The sequence below is a fragment of the Durio zibethinus genome, chromosome 14, assembly GCF_047325235.1.
Source record: "Durio zibethinus cultivar Kanyao isolate XHJ-2024 chromosome 14, ASM4732523v1, whole genome shotgun sequence".
In the NCBI taxonomy this organism is placed as follows: domain Eukaryota; kingdom Viridiplantae; phylum Streptophyta; class Magnoliopsida; order Malvales; family Malvaceae; genus Durio; species Durio zibethinus.
In genome coordinates this window covers 9,897,719-9,911,964 of record NC_143175.1, presented here as the reverse complement: position 1 = coordinate 9,911,964, position 14,246 = coordinate 9,897,719, and the positions used below count along the sequence as shown (strand labels likewise).

At 37.1% G+C, this 14,246-nt stretch overlaps 2 protein-coding genes across 2 annotated transcripts; one reads left to right on the top strand and one right to left on the bottom strand.

The window, feature by feature from the left end:
* Positions 1 to 843: 843 nt before the first annotated feature.
* LOC111295221 (DExH-box ATP-dependent RNA helicase DExH12-like) lies at positions 844 to 8,611 on the top strand. Its single transcript, XM_022888623.2, has 3 exons — positions 844 to 981; positions 1,104 to 4,086; positions 4,769 to 8,611. Exons 2-3 carry the CDS (start codon positions 1,135 to 1,137, stop codon positions 8,348 to 8,350), a joined length of 6,534 nt encoding a protein of 2,177 aa, XP_022744358.2. The 5' UTR covers positions 844 to 981; positions 1,104 to 1,134; the 3' UTR covers positions 8,351 to 8,611.
* Positions 8,612 to 10,467: 1,856 nt separating this feature from the next.
* Positions 10,468 to 10,848, bottom strand: LOC149515027 (uncharacterized). The gene has a single exon (XM_089742963.1). The coding sequence runs from the start codon at positions 10,846 to 10,848 to the stop codon at positions 10,468 to 10,470; it is 381 nt and encodes a 126-aa protein (XP_089599089.1).
* Positions 10,849 to 14,246: the final 3,398 nt, after the last annotated feature.

Here is a 14,246-nt window from a genome sequence, read left to right as displayed (position 1 = left end):
TTTTAATACTATGGTAATTTAATATGGACTTTTTAAAAACTAGTTATTAAATTATTAAATACATAGATGGTACTTTAAGTTTTGGGTTGCCTTGATAAATAGGTGTTTCTAACTGCTTGGTTGATGGAATTGATCCTCACAAGTTCAAATGGTTCAATGATGTTATGTCTGATACGCATGAAGGAATCGTGCCAGAAAGATTGTTGCCTGACAGTCTGGTCATGAGTTTCTAAACTCTGCAGATTTCCTGTCTTGTCCTGTCCGTTATGTTCTCTGTTAATTGATTCCACGACAAATTCAAGGTACCAAAGGTTTGAGAGATTTGTTATTTCCTTTGGGATTTCTCCTTGAAGATTATTACTCTAATGTTTGTATTACATAACCTTTAAAAAAAAAAAAAAAACTATCTACTATTGTATTGGATGCTAGAAAATCCAAAAAAAAAAAAAAAAAGCTGTAGCTAATATTCAGGGAAAAATGTTAAATTATAAATTATTATTTAACTAAACTAAGCTAAACCAAATATATGTTATAACTTATTTATTTTTATTAATGCAGGGATATTTTCAGGCTTTATTTTGATTTAATTTTTTCTTGAGTGATTTTATGAACGTGTCCCTTCATATCCATTTGGTGCATTTGATAATTCTTTTTACAATTAAATCTTGGTTAATAAGAAGTAAGAAAAAGGGTGCTCCTATAAATTAAATTCTTTGTTATAATTGAAATTTATTTGTAAATTTTCGGGGGAAATAGATTGGGCCTTAAGCCCCTGACCCTAAAACTGCTATTCTAATATATAAACAATCGGCCCAATTCAATAAAACCCTTCCAAAACCGCCTCATCCTTAAGGCCGTTGGACTACGATATCCTTCCTTCCATTTCTCTCTATATATTTTTACACTTCATCCCAGAGAAGATAAAACACCCGAAACTTTGAATCTTGCGGGGAACTAAAACACCCGAAACTTCGTCGTTCTGTAAGTGCTTCTTTCTCTTTAATCTGCTTTCATTGTTGCAACTGTTAAAACCCTGATTAGGGTTTTTGTTCTTTTTTTTTTTTAAAGATTTCTGAATTTATTCAAATTAATCTTCGTTTTAGGGTTCCTGGAATTTGATTTGAGTTCGGACGAATGGCTCATTTAGGAGGCGGTGCTGAGGCGCACGCCCGATTCAAACAGTACGAATATAGGGCTAATTCGAGTTTAGTTCTTACAACTGATTCACGGCCACGTGATACTCACGAGCCGACCGGGGAGCCGGAATCTCTCTGGGGAAAAATTGACCCTAGATCGTTTGGTGACCGTGTTTATAAAGGTAGACCACCGGAGTTAGATGAGAAGCTTAAGAAGTCGAAAAAGAAGAAAGAACGCGATCCTCTTGCTGAACCTGTTCCTGTTAGGCAAAGTAAGAGGCGTCGGCTACGAGAGGAGAGTGTTTTGAGTGTTACGGAGGAAGGGGTTTATCAGCCCAAAACGAAGGAGACTAGGGCCGCTTATGAGGCTATGCTGAGTTTGATTCAGCAGCAGTTGGGTGGACAGCCGCTTAATATTGTTAGCGGTGCTGCAGATGAGATTTTGGCTGTGCTTAAGAATGAGGCTATTAAGAATCCGGATAAGAAGAAGGACATTGAGAAGTTGTTGAATCCGATTCCAAGTCAAGTTTTTGATCAGCTTGTTTCGATTGGGAAATTGATTACTGATTTTCAAGATGGTGGTGATGGAGGTGGGGGTTCAATGGGGAATGGGGATGAGGGTCTTGATGATGACGTGGGGGTGGCAGTTGAGTTTGAAGAAAATGAAGATGAGGAGGAGGAGAGTGATCTTGATATGGTGCAGGAGGATGAGGAAGATGATGATGACGGGGTGGAAAATGGTGCTGGGGCTATGCAGATGGGTGGTGGAATTGATGACGATGACATGCATGAGGCTAATGAGGGGATGAGTCTGAATGTCCAGGACATTGATGCTTATTGGCTTCAGAGGAAGATCTCCCAGGCTTATGATCAACAAATTGACCCACAACAGTGCCAGAAGCTTGCTGAAGAGGTGCTTAAGATTCTTGCTGAGGGTGATGACAGGGAGGTTGAGACCAAGCTATTGGTGCATCTCCAGTTCGATAAGTTCAGCCTTATCAAATATCTGCTGCGGAACCGGCTGAAGGTTGTGTGGTGCACCCGCTTGGCTAGGGCTGAAGACCAAGAGGAGAGGAAGAAGATTGAAGAGGAAATGATGAGCTTGGGTCCGGATTTGGCTGCGATTCTTGAGCAGTTGCATGCCACCAGGGCAACTGCAAAAGAAAGGCAGAAGAACTTGGAGAAGAGTATCAGAGAAGAGGCTCGTCGACTAAAGGATGAGAGTGGTGGAGATGGGGATAGGGATCGGACGGGTCTTGCTGACAGAGATACTGATGGTGGTTGGCTGAAGGGTCAGCGCCAGATGCTTGATCTGGACAGTCTTGCTTTTGAGCAGGGTGGTCTTTTGATGGCAAATAAAAAATGTGATCTTCCTGTGGGTTCTTACAGGCATCATAGCAAGGGGTATGAGGAAGTTCATGTGCCAGCACTAAAGTCAAAACCATTGGAATCAAATGAGAGGCTTGTAAAGATATCTGAGATGCCAGGTTGGGCACAACCAGCTTTCAAAGGGATGCAACAGTTGAACAGGGTGCAGAGCAAAGTGTATGAAACTGCCCTTTTTTCAGCAGATAACATCCTACTGTGTGCTCCTACTGGGGCAGGGAAAACTAATGTTGCTGTGCTCACCATACTGCAGCAACTTGCCTTGAATATGGATTCTGATGGTTCAATTAACCACAGCAACTACAAGATTGTCTATGTGGCTCCTATGAAAGCTCTAGTTGCTGAAGTTGTTGGTAATCTTTCTCATCGTTTGGAGGCATATGGTGTGACTGTGAGGGAGCTTAGTGGAGACCAGACGCTGACTCGTCAACAAATTGAGGAGACTCAGATTATCGTGACAACTCCTGAGAAATGGGATATTGTTACCAGAAAGTCTGGGGATCGTACATACACACAGCTGGTGAAACTTCTTATCATTGATGAAATTCATCTTCTTCATGATAATAGAGGACCTGTGCTTGAAAGTATTGTTGCTAGGACTGTTAGGCAAATTGAAACCACCAAAGAGCATATACGATTGGTAGGGCTGTCGGCTACACTTCCTAATTTTGAAGATGTGGCATTATTTCTGCGGGTTAATCTTGAAAAAGGACTGTTCCATTTTGACAATAGCTACAGACCTGTCCCCCTCTCTCAACAGTATATTGGAATCACAGTGAAGAAGCCACTGCAGAGGTTCCAGTTGATGAATGATATTTGTTACGAAAAGGTAATGGCTGTGGCAGGGAAGCATCAAGTCCTTATTTTTGTTCATTCAAGGAAGGAAACTGCTAAAACTGCTCGTGCGGTACGGGACACTGCACTTGCTAATGATACTCTTAGTAGATTCTTGAAAGAGGATGCTGCAAGTCGGGAGATTCTCCAGAGTCACACAGATATGGTTAAAAGCAATGATCTCAAGGATCTACTACCTTATGGTTTTGCAATCCATCATGCTGGGTTGGCAAGGACTGATCGCCAAATTGTTGAAGAACTCTTTGCTGATCGACATGTACAAGTGTTGGTATCAACTGCTACTCTTGCTTGGGGTGTGAACTTGCCTGCTCACACAGTTATTATCAAAGGGACCCAGATTTACAGCCCGGAAAAAGGAGCATGGACTGAGCTAAGTCCTCTTGATGTGATGCAGATGCTGGGTCGTGCTGGTAGGCCTCAATATGATTCATATGGGGAAGGGATCATCATCACTGGCCACAGTGAACTTCAGTACTACCTTTCATTGATGAATCAGCAGCTTCCAATTGAGAGCCAGTTTGTGTCCAAACTGGCTGATCAGTTGAATGCTGAAATCGTTCTTGGAACTGTTCAGAATGCAAGAGAAGCGTGCAATTGGATTGGATACACATACTTGTATATTCGCATGTTACGGAATCCCACACTTTATGGCTTACCGGCTGATGTTCTTTCAAGAGATTTAACGTTGGAGGAGAGGAGGGCTGACTTGGTAAACATACATCTCTTTAGTTTACAACATTATCTAAAAAAAAAAAAAATTGTCTACCCTAATTCTAATTCTGTAGTATTTTTTTTTCCTTTTCTTGCGTCCACATTAGGTTTAGCTCTAAACAGCTCTGTTGGCTTTTCTGTTTTACTTTTCCTTTTTCTTTTTCTTTGCTTGGTAGGAAGGATGGAAAGAGGTGAGCATGGAATACTTGTTAATCTAATGGTTAAAATTCATAACCACTTTCCTACTTTGTAGGTTAATAATTAGATTAACAAGTTTTCCATGCTCTCTCTTTCCATCCTTCCTACCAAGCAAAGCCTGAGTTGTTGGGGGTGGGGGGAGGGGGTTGGAACTTGGAATAACAGTTTGTTTTGGATCTATTTTAAATAGAACTTTGCCATGTGGCCAGTATTATAGCCTATTCTTTTTTGATAGTTTGAGTTGCTGCATTTGGTTTTAATAATCACAATTCTTGACACTGAGAATATACATATTCTTTAAACCGGAGACATTGGTGGCTGATGAATGTTCTAAGAAAATATGAAGAGGAAACAGAACACTACTGTGCTTTATATGTTGTGCTATGATTTGAATTTTCACAATTTTTTTTTAAATTCAACTGTAATACCTTTGATTTTATTCGAAATTGATTTTCTTTTCCTTCTCCTTTTTCCTTTGGCAGATCCATTCTGCTGCAACTATCTTGGACAAGAATAATTTGGTGAAGTATGATAGAAAAAGTGGATACTTCCAAGTGACAGATTTGGGCCGCATTGCTAGCTATTACTATATATCTCATGGGACAATCTCCACATATAATGAGCATTTGAAGCCAACTATGGGGGATATAGAGCTTTGCCGACTGTTTTCACTCAGTGAAGAATTCAAGTATGTGACAGTCAGACAAGATGAGAAGATGGAGCTGGCAAAGCTTTTGGACCGTGTTCCCATTCCAATCAAGGAAAGCCTGGAAGAGCCTAGTGCAAAAATCAATGTTTTGCTGCAAGCATATATTTCACAGTTAAAGCTTGAAGGGCTGTCATTGACATCTGACATGGTGTACATAACTCAGAGTGCTGGACGTCTTCTACGAGCACTTTTTGAGATTGTTTTGAAAAGAGGTTGGGCACAGTTGGCTGAGAAGGCTTTGAACTTGTGCAAAATGGTTACTAAAAGGATGTGGAATGTTCAAACACCCCTTCGCCAATTCAATGGCATCCCAAACGAAATTCTTATGAAGTTGGAGAAGAAAGATTTGGCCTGGGATAGGTATTATGATCTGTCATCACAGGAGATCGGAGAGCTCATTCGTCTCCCTAAAATGGGAAGAACACTTCACAAGTTCATTCACCAGTTCCCAAAGCTAAACCTTGCAGCCCATGTTCAACCAATAACACGAACTGTCTTGAGGGTTGAACTTTCAATAACACCAGATTTTCAGTGGGAGGATAAGGTTCATGGGTATGTGGAGCCATTTTGGGTGATTGTTGAGGATAATGATGGTGAGTATATTCTTCACCATGAGTACTTTTTGCTGAAGAAGCAGTATATTGATGACGACCACACTTTGAACTTCACAGTGCCGATTTATGAACCCTTGCCACCTCAGTATTTCATTCGTGTTGTCTCTGATAAATGGCTTGGGTCGCAGACTGTTTTACCTATCTCTTTCAGGCATCTTATTCTTCCAGAGAAGTACCCTCCACCAACTGAGCTGTTGGATTTACAGCCCTTGCCTGTGACTGCATTGAGGAATCCATCTTATGAAGCACTGTATCAAGATTTTAAGCATTTTAATCCTGTTCAGACTCAAGTCTTCACTGTTTTGTATAATACAGATGACAATGTTTTAGTAGCCGCACCAACAGGAAGTGGAAAGACGATATGTGCTGAGTTTGCTATATTAAGGAATCATCAAAAAGGACCTGATGGTACTATGCGAGTAGTGTATATTGCACCTCTTGAGGCTATTGCCAAGGAGAGATACCATGATTGGGAGAGGAAGTTTAGCAGAGGTCTGGGGATGCGGGTGGTTGAGTTAACTGGGGAATTGGCAATGGACCTGAAGTTGCTTGAGAAAGGTCAAATAATCATCAGTACTCCAGAGAAATGGGATGCTCTTTCTCGACGCTGGAAACAGCGGAAGTATGTTCAGCAGGTTAGTCTTTTCATTGTTGATGAGCTCCACTTGATTGGTGGTCAAGGTGGTCCTGTGTTGGAGGTGATCGTCTCTAGGATGAGATATATTGCTAGTCAGGTTGAAAAGAGGATCCGGATTGTGGCTCTCTCAACTTCTCTTGCAAATGCTAAGGACCTTGGAGAATGGATAGGAGCTACTTCTCATGGCCTTTTCAATTTCCCCCCTGGAGTTCGTCCTGTACCACTAGAAATACACATTCAAGGGGTGGATATAGCCAATTTCGAAGCAAGGATGCAAGCAATGACTAAACCCACTTACACTGCCATTGTCCAACATGCCAAAAGTGGGAAGCCTGCTATTGTGTTTGTTCCTACAAGGAAACATGTTAGACTCACTGCTGTGGACCTAATGAGTTATTCCAAAGTGGATAATGAAGAAGAGCCAGCTTTTTGTTTACGATCTGCTGAAGAACTTAAGCCTTTTGTTGACAAAATTAGTGAAGAAACATTGAGAACCACTCTAGAACATGGAGTTGGCTACTTGCATGAGGGTTTGAGCAGTTTGGATCAAGAAGTTGTTTCACAGCTGTTTGAAGCTGGGTGGATTCAGGTTTGTGTTATGAGCAGCTCATTATGTTGGGGAGTGCCATTGTCAGCACACTTGGTGGTTGTAATGGGTACTCAATATTATGATGGGAGAGAAAATGCACACACTGATTACCCAGTTACAGATTTGTTGCAGATGATGGGGCATGCCAGTCGTCCTCTTCTTGATAATTCTGGCAAATGTGTCATTCTCTGTCATGCCCCTCGTAAAGAGTATTACAAGAAGTTCTTGTATGAAGCATTCCCTGTGGAAAGTCATTTACACCATTTTCTACACGATAACTTTAATGCAGAAATTGTTGCGACAGTTATTGAGAACAAGCAAGATGCTGTGGATTATCTTACATGGACCTTCACGTATAGGAGGCTCACTCAAAATCCAAATTACTACAATCTCCAGGGAGTAAGTCACAGGCATCTCTCTGATCACCTTTCGGAGCTTGTTGAGAACACATTAAATGATTTGGAAGCCAGTAAATGTATTACTATAGAGGATGACATGGATCTTTCTCCTTTGAATCTTGGCATGATAGCCTCTTACTATTACATCAATTACACTACCATTGAGCGCTTCAGTTCTTCTTTGACTTCCAAAACAAAGATGAAGGGTCTTCTGGATATTCTGACCTCAGCTTCTGAGTATGCTCAGCTTCCCATACGTCCTGGGGAAGAAGAGGTTATTCGAAGATTAATTAATCACCAGAGGTTTACAATTGAAAATCACAGGTACACAGACCCACATGTCAAAGCAAATGCACTGCTTCAAGCCCACTTCTCTAGGCAGCATGTGGGTGGGAACCTAGCTCTGGACCAGCGAGAGGTGCTTCTGTTTGCTACTAGGCTGCTTCAGGCTATGGTTGATGTTATATCGAGCAATGGTTGGTTGAGCCTTGCTCTTCTTGCAATGGAAGTGAGCCAAATGGTGACACAAGGAATGTGGGAGCGCGATTCAATGCTTCTACAGCTTCCACACTTCACCAAGGAATTGGCCAAGAGATGCCTGGAGAACCCTGGAAAGAATATAGAGACTATTTTTGATTTGGTGGAGATGGAAGATGATGAGAGGCGTGAGCTGTTGCAGATGTCTGATTTGCAGCTGCTGGACATTGCAAAGTTTTGTAATCGTTTCCCCAACATTGATTTGTCATATGAGGTGATTGAGGGTGAGAATGCGAGGGCTGGGGAAGATGTCACCTTGCAGGTGACCCTTGAAAGGGATCTGGAGGGGAGGACAGAGGTGGGACCAGTTGATGCTTCGAGGTACCCAAAAGCAAAAGAAGAAGGGTGGTGGCTGGTTGTTGGTGACACCAAGAGTAACCAGCTGCTTGCTATCAAGAGGGTGTCTCTTCAGAGGAAGGCAAAGGTTAAGCTTGAATTTGCTGCTCCCACGGAGGCTGCAAGGAAGACTTACACTCTCTATTTCATGTGTGATTCATACCTTGGTTGTGACCAGGAGTATAGCTTCACTGTTGATATCAAGGATGAAGCAGGCCCTGATGAGGACAGTGGGAGAGAGTAGCCATGCTCTTTTTTTTTTTTTTTAATAATTTCTGAACCTCTCTTTTTATTTGCTTTGACTGCGCAAACTCTGCTTAAAACTTGGATTTATCATTTTGCAGTTATCTCGCATGGTGGTTGAGCTCCATTTTTCTACTACTGCTACCAAACTATTTTGCTAAAATGAGCTTCTATTATGATCATGCTAAGCAATAGTATATTTAGTATATATTATTTTGGTTGTCTTATTCTGTGATGGGAAATTGAAACGTGCTTCATTTGATTGGTTTGGAGCAGTTTTGCTGCATGTTTGGAACTCTATTATTGCTTGCGACCAAAAAAATTCGAGAACTCTAGTTGTTGTTGTTATTACCTTTTCTGTTATTGCTAGAATTTGACCAAATTCCAGCGGACAAACAACCTCTACCTTCAATTGTCTTAAATGTCTTGACAAGCCTATTCACCAACAGAAAGCTCCTCCAATCTTCAACACTAACATATCAGGAGCTTAAAAGTCTAACGCTAACATTCCACCACATTAAAATTTTAAATTATAATAAAATGTTTAATTTAATATTCATTATTTGAAGTTAATAATCACATAGCAAATATCATATTAGTAAATAAATTTATAATTTGAATATTACATTAAAAAATTTTAAATTTAAATATTATATTAAATATTTTATTATAATTAAATATTTTATTATAAATCATGGATTATTCGTAATATTATTCTTTTGACTTACTATTATGTTAATTTCTTAAAAAATATTACTATATAAATTTTTATTGTTACGTTAATTGTAATCTCAACAAATTGCAATATACTATAGAATTTTTAATAGATATGTTATTGTAAATAAATTTATATTTTTTATTACAAAGATAAAATGAAAATGACAAAAATGAAAATCCTTTTATATCGACAAAAAGTTTAACTTGGAGTTGTCCTAGTAGATTTATAATAAACTTAATAAGTAATTTTTTAACAAAATAAAAAATTTAGCCAAACTCTTTGAACAAAAGCTTATACACCAACTCACCAACCATGAAATAATCAAATAGTTAACTCAAACGAGCATATCAAGCTATAAATATTATTAAAATTATCCTTAATTGAATTGACTCTAATTTTGTAGACAACTAATATTTGTTATTAATAATGATTTGACAGTTAATTAGAAAATAGTAATATATGATTGGTGGGGAATATGACTTTGTACTTTAATTTTTAAGATTAATTGTGACATTTTGTTATGTATTTAGGGTTGGGATCGATATTTAACTTACATTTATTAGGGTATTTAACACTTTGTCTTCTCAAGGTCAAATTTGTCTTTTAAACTAATTTTAAGGGGATTTTGCAAGGGATGACAATGTTATCCTATAAAAGGGTACACTGCATTACCCGACTCAATTAAATAAGATTAAGACATCTTATAGTATTATATATTTTTATTTATTATTAATATAATATTTAATTTAATTAATTTATTAAGTATTTTAATTATAATTTTTAACTTTTATTTATTTTTTATGAGTTAACTTTCATTTATTAATTTAATTTTTAATACTATTTTCTGAGATCAATTTTAAATTTGAATTTAAAAGTTGAACTTTAACTTAATAAATGATTATTTATATCTGTTTAAAACTTAAAAGTAAATAAATCCACGCTAACAAAAATGAGATAAAAATATTTTATTAAATAAAAACTAAAATACAACGTTCCATACAAATATGCATTTAATGAAATACAATAAATACCAATCGAAAATAAATTCTGTGATAATAAAGAATAAGATATATTTATTTTAATTCATTATAATGTAAATATTAAAATTATATATTTTTATACTTGTTTTATAAGTATTATATGTTATTTCAATAAATTATATATTTTATTAAAAATATTTTGTTTCATACTATTATTTTATAATCTCAAAAATGAAATTAATGAAAGAAAAAAATATATAGTTTTTTTCTTTTTTCTTTTTTTTTTGAAGAACATGAAATTCATTCATAGATTGCTTTACAATCGTCCAGCAGAGCTCTGGGGAGGAAGTCAGGGTATTCTTCTAGCCAGAACTTACTATCTACAGCTTCTAGACTATGTTTTGCCAATAGGTGTGCTACCTAGTTACAAGTTCTTGGATTACGAAGGACATGACAGACCTGAAAATGCTTCATTTTTTCCTTTGCATCATCAATAATAATCCCTATTGTTGACAGATCAGTCTCCTTTCCAGTAAGAGCCTTAAGGATACTCAGAGCGTCTCCTTCCAGAATAATTTTTGTGAAACCCATTTCTGCTACAAATTCCAGCACTTTACAAGCTGCCTTAGCTTCAGCGTGAAACGGTCCTCCCATATCAGCCATTGGAATGGCCGCTGCAGCCAGCACTAGTCCTATATTACCTCGAATCACAACACCAACCCCTCCTTTGTTTGATTGCTGATTAAAAGCCCAATCAAAATTGACATTGGCTGTGTCATCCCTGGGCGGTTGCCATCGCATCTTTGTAGGCTGGTTCACGATATGCTCTGGGTTGCTTGCACTTCCTCTGCATATCTCTGAATAAAACCCAACAGCTCCTGCGTGCTTCTCTTTTTCTCCTCGTGTGGAACATTATTCTTTTCAGTCCATATTACCGATGCTGTGATCATGTAGACTAGTACTGCCCCTTTATCATCTGACATACAAATTCCCTGGACCCATTCCGCATTATCTTCATCACTGCTCTGGGTTGTGTGATCCACTTGCAGGGCGTCCCAAATTTGTTTGGCATGCAGGCATGTTCTGATGGCATGCAACACTGTTTCATCCAAAGTTCCACACATAAAACATGTCCGGTTCACCTCTAGTTACCTCCTATATAAGTTTATCATTACAGGTAGGAAACCATGGTAAATTCTCCACATTAAGGTTTCTATTTTACTTGGAATGTTTACTGTCCACAATGCATTCCACATTTTTTTTCCATTTGTGTCCGGCGCACCTGTCCAGGGGCCGTTGTTTCTCTCTTGTAGATGTAGCTTGTATCCACTTTTAACTGTAGAATGGCCTTTGTTGTCGTAGTGCCACACCAGCTGTTCTACCCCTCTCGTTCTTGCTATGGGAATAAAGCATATTATCTTTGCTTCCTTAGCCAAGAACATCTGGTTGATTAGCTTTTTATTCCAGCATTTCTTTGAAGTGTCTATAAGCTCCCTCACCTAACTGTTTGCTTCAAGCCTTGATCTCAGTGACTGGACAAAAAAAGAGCTAGGTGATGGTAGCCACTTGTCTCTCCAAATCCTGGTCGTACTTCTATCCCCTATCCTCCATCTTACACCTTCTCTAGTAATTCACGGGCTGACCATATGCGTCTCCAAGTGTATGAAGGATTACTCCCCAGTTCTGTCTCCATAAACGAGCACTGTGGGAAATATTTTGCCTTAGTATATGGTGCACCAGGCTATCCGTGTGTACTAGAAGTCGCCAACCCTGTTTTCCCAACATAGCTTTATTGAACAGCTCCATATCTCTGAAGCCTATCCCCCCTTTGTCTTTCGGATTACACATGTTCCCCCATTTTGTCCAATAAATTCCTTTGGAGGCATCTCCTTGTTTCCACCAGTACTTGCTGAAGATTCCATTCAACTCATCGTATAGTCCCTTTGGTAGCATGAAGCAGTTTATGGAATAAACTGGGATAGCCTGGAGAAGTGCTTTTATGAAGATCTCTTTGCCCCTAATAGACAGCTTCCTGTGACTCCATCCTTATATTCTTCTTTTTTGGATTTTATCCTTCATCTCTCGAAAAGCTTTTTTTCTCCTCCGACCAACCATGATTGGTAGACCAAGATATTTTTAGGATTGTCCGTTGCATTTACACCAAACTGATTCTTAATCAACTCTCGCTGTTGGACGTCAGTGTTGCTACTGAAGAAGAGCTGATTTTTCATAATTAATTTTTTGCCCCGACCCTTGTTCATATAGCCTTAGCATATCCCTCACCCTTTCCCCTTTACTACTGTTTGCCCTAGCGAATAGTAAGCTGTCATTTGCAAAAAAATAGGTGAGTGATACGGGATCTATTATAACTAGCTCAGACACCTTGCAGCAATCCATCTCCTTGTGCTTTTGTGAGGAGAGTAGATAGTCCTTCAAAGCAAAATAAGAACAAATAGGGTGATAATGGATCTCCCTGCCTGAGTCCTCTTCCTGGAGAAAAGGAGTTAGTGTTATGACCATTTACAATAATCAATAAATAAAATATAATTAAATAACATATTTGAAATATTTTCTTTTTTTTTTTTTTGGGTTACAAAATATTTTCATTTTTAATACATAGTATACTCATTTTATAAAAAATCATATAATGTATGAAAATTATATTTATCTTTAACTTTATTTTTGTTAAGTATAATTTTTTACAATTAAAGATTCAAAATTAACTCTTTGTCAAAAACATGTGTACTTATAAATAAAATGTTTAAGTATTAATTTCATCTTTTATATTATATTATCTATATTACCTTATATAAAAAGAATCCTTGAGATTTCGAGGATGACAACTGTATTTTTTTATTTTAAATGTTGCTTTGTATGTTCACAGGTGACTTATATTATGTTTTGTGCCTTGAAAGTTGACAGGTGGCTTCTATTCTCTTTTGTATTTTTCAAGCATCTTTCAAAGGTTTTTTTGGGCTTTGTTTGAAAGAGATGAGTACTAGCGTGAAATACTGAAAGGTATGTGTTTTGTTTTTTGGTCTTTTGTTTTAGGTTTTATATATATATATATATATATATATATATATATGCGCACGTGTGTGTGTTTTTTGATCAATTTTTTGGGTTATTTTTGTTCTCTAATTGGATGTGTGTTTTGTTTATTTTTTCTTTTTTTTAGGAGGATTTTAGTGTTATAGACTATTTCATTTGATAATGATAAATTGTTGAATGAAGTTTAGGTTTTTCTGATTTTTGTTTTAGTTTTTGTTATTCAACAAAATTTTTTTCATTGTAATTTTTTTTTATGGATTTCATTCAGGTGCAAACAAAGTTCAAAAGAAATTTTAAAAATACAAAACAAACTATTGTGAGATTTGCATGTTGGTATTATTTGGATTAAGGGGTTATCTGAATTTAGGGATTGCATGTCTACTTTGTTATGAGGTATGTTAGTTTTGTTCTTAAATATTTGTCCAAAATATTTATTGCATGTTGTATGGATGATAGTCCATTGGATTTTTTTTAGATTGGTTTGTATTTTTTGTTTAATTACTATTTTTTTAGGTAGGTATTGTTGAATGTTGTTTTGGATTTAGTTGAAGGTTAATGGGTAGTGTAAATATGTAGTCTTTTGATTTGAATTTCGATTATTTTAGTTATTTCTGCTAATTCAAATAGGGTTTTAAAGTTTTTAGCTTTATTTTTTTATGATATTTAATTTGCTCACTATCACTTTATTTGAATTGTGTTATTTGTATTCTCGCTCCAAAGGGTGTTTGTAATGTGCAATGCTTTTCTTTACTGGTATGAGATTTTGATCCAATGCAATCGTTGGCTCAATTAGTTATGTATTTTCTTTTATGGCTTGGACTTGGGTTTCATTTTTTAGATCTATGAATTTAATTTTCTTCATGTTTTCTTACTTTATGCTTTTAGTATGTTTGGAAATGCTAGGACGTTTCACACAAGACTAAAATTGGACAAAAGGAATATTTGCCAAGTATCCTAGGTACTTGCAATGCTCTGCATTTGCTTTTGCCCAATCTTGCCAAATACTATATATGATAAAATTAATTTGATACATTCCTTTTGTACAAAATCATGATTTCTTGACTAATCTTTTAAAAACAATAAATTGAAATGAGAGAAATGATTTATATAGAAAAAAAATTCATTTATGCTTTACTACATGCTTTAAT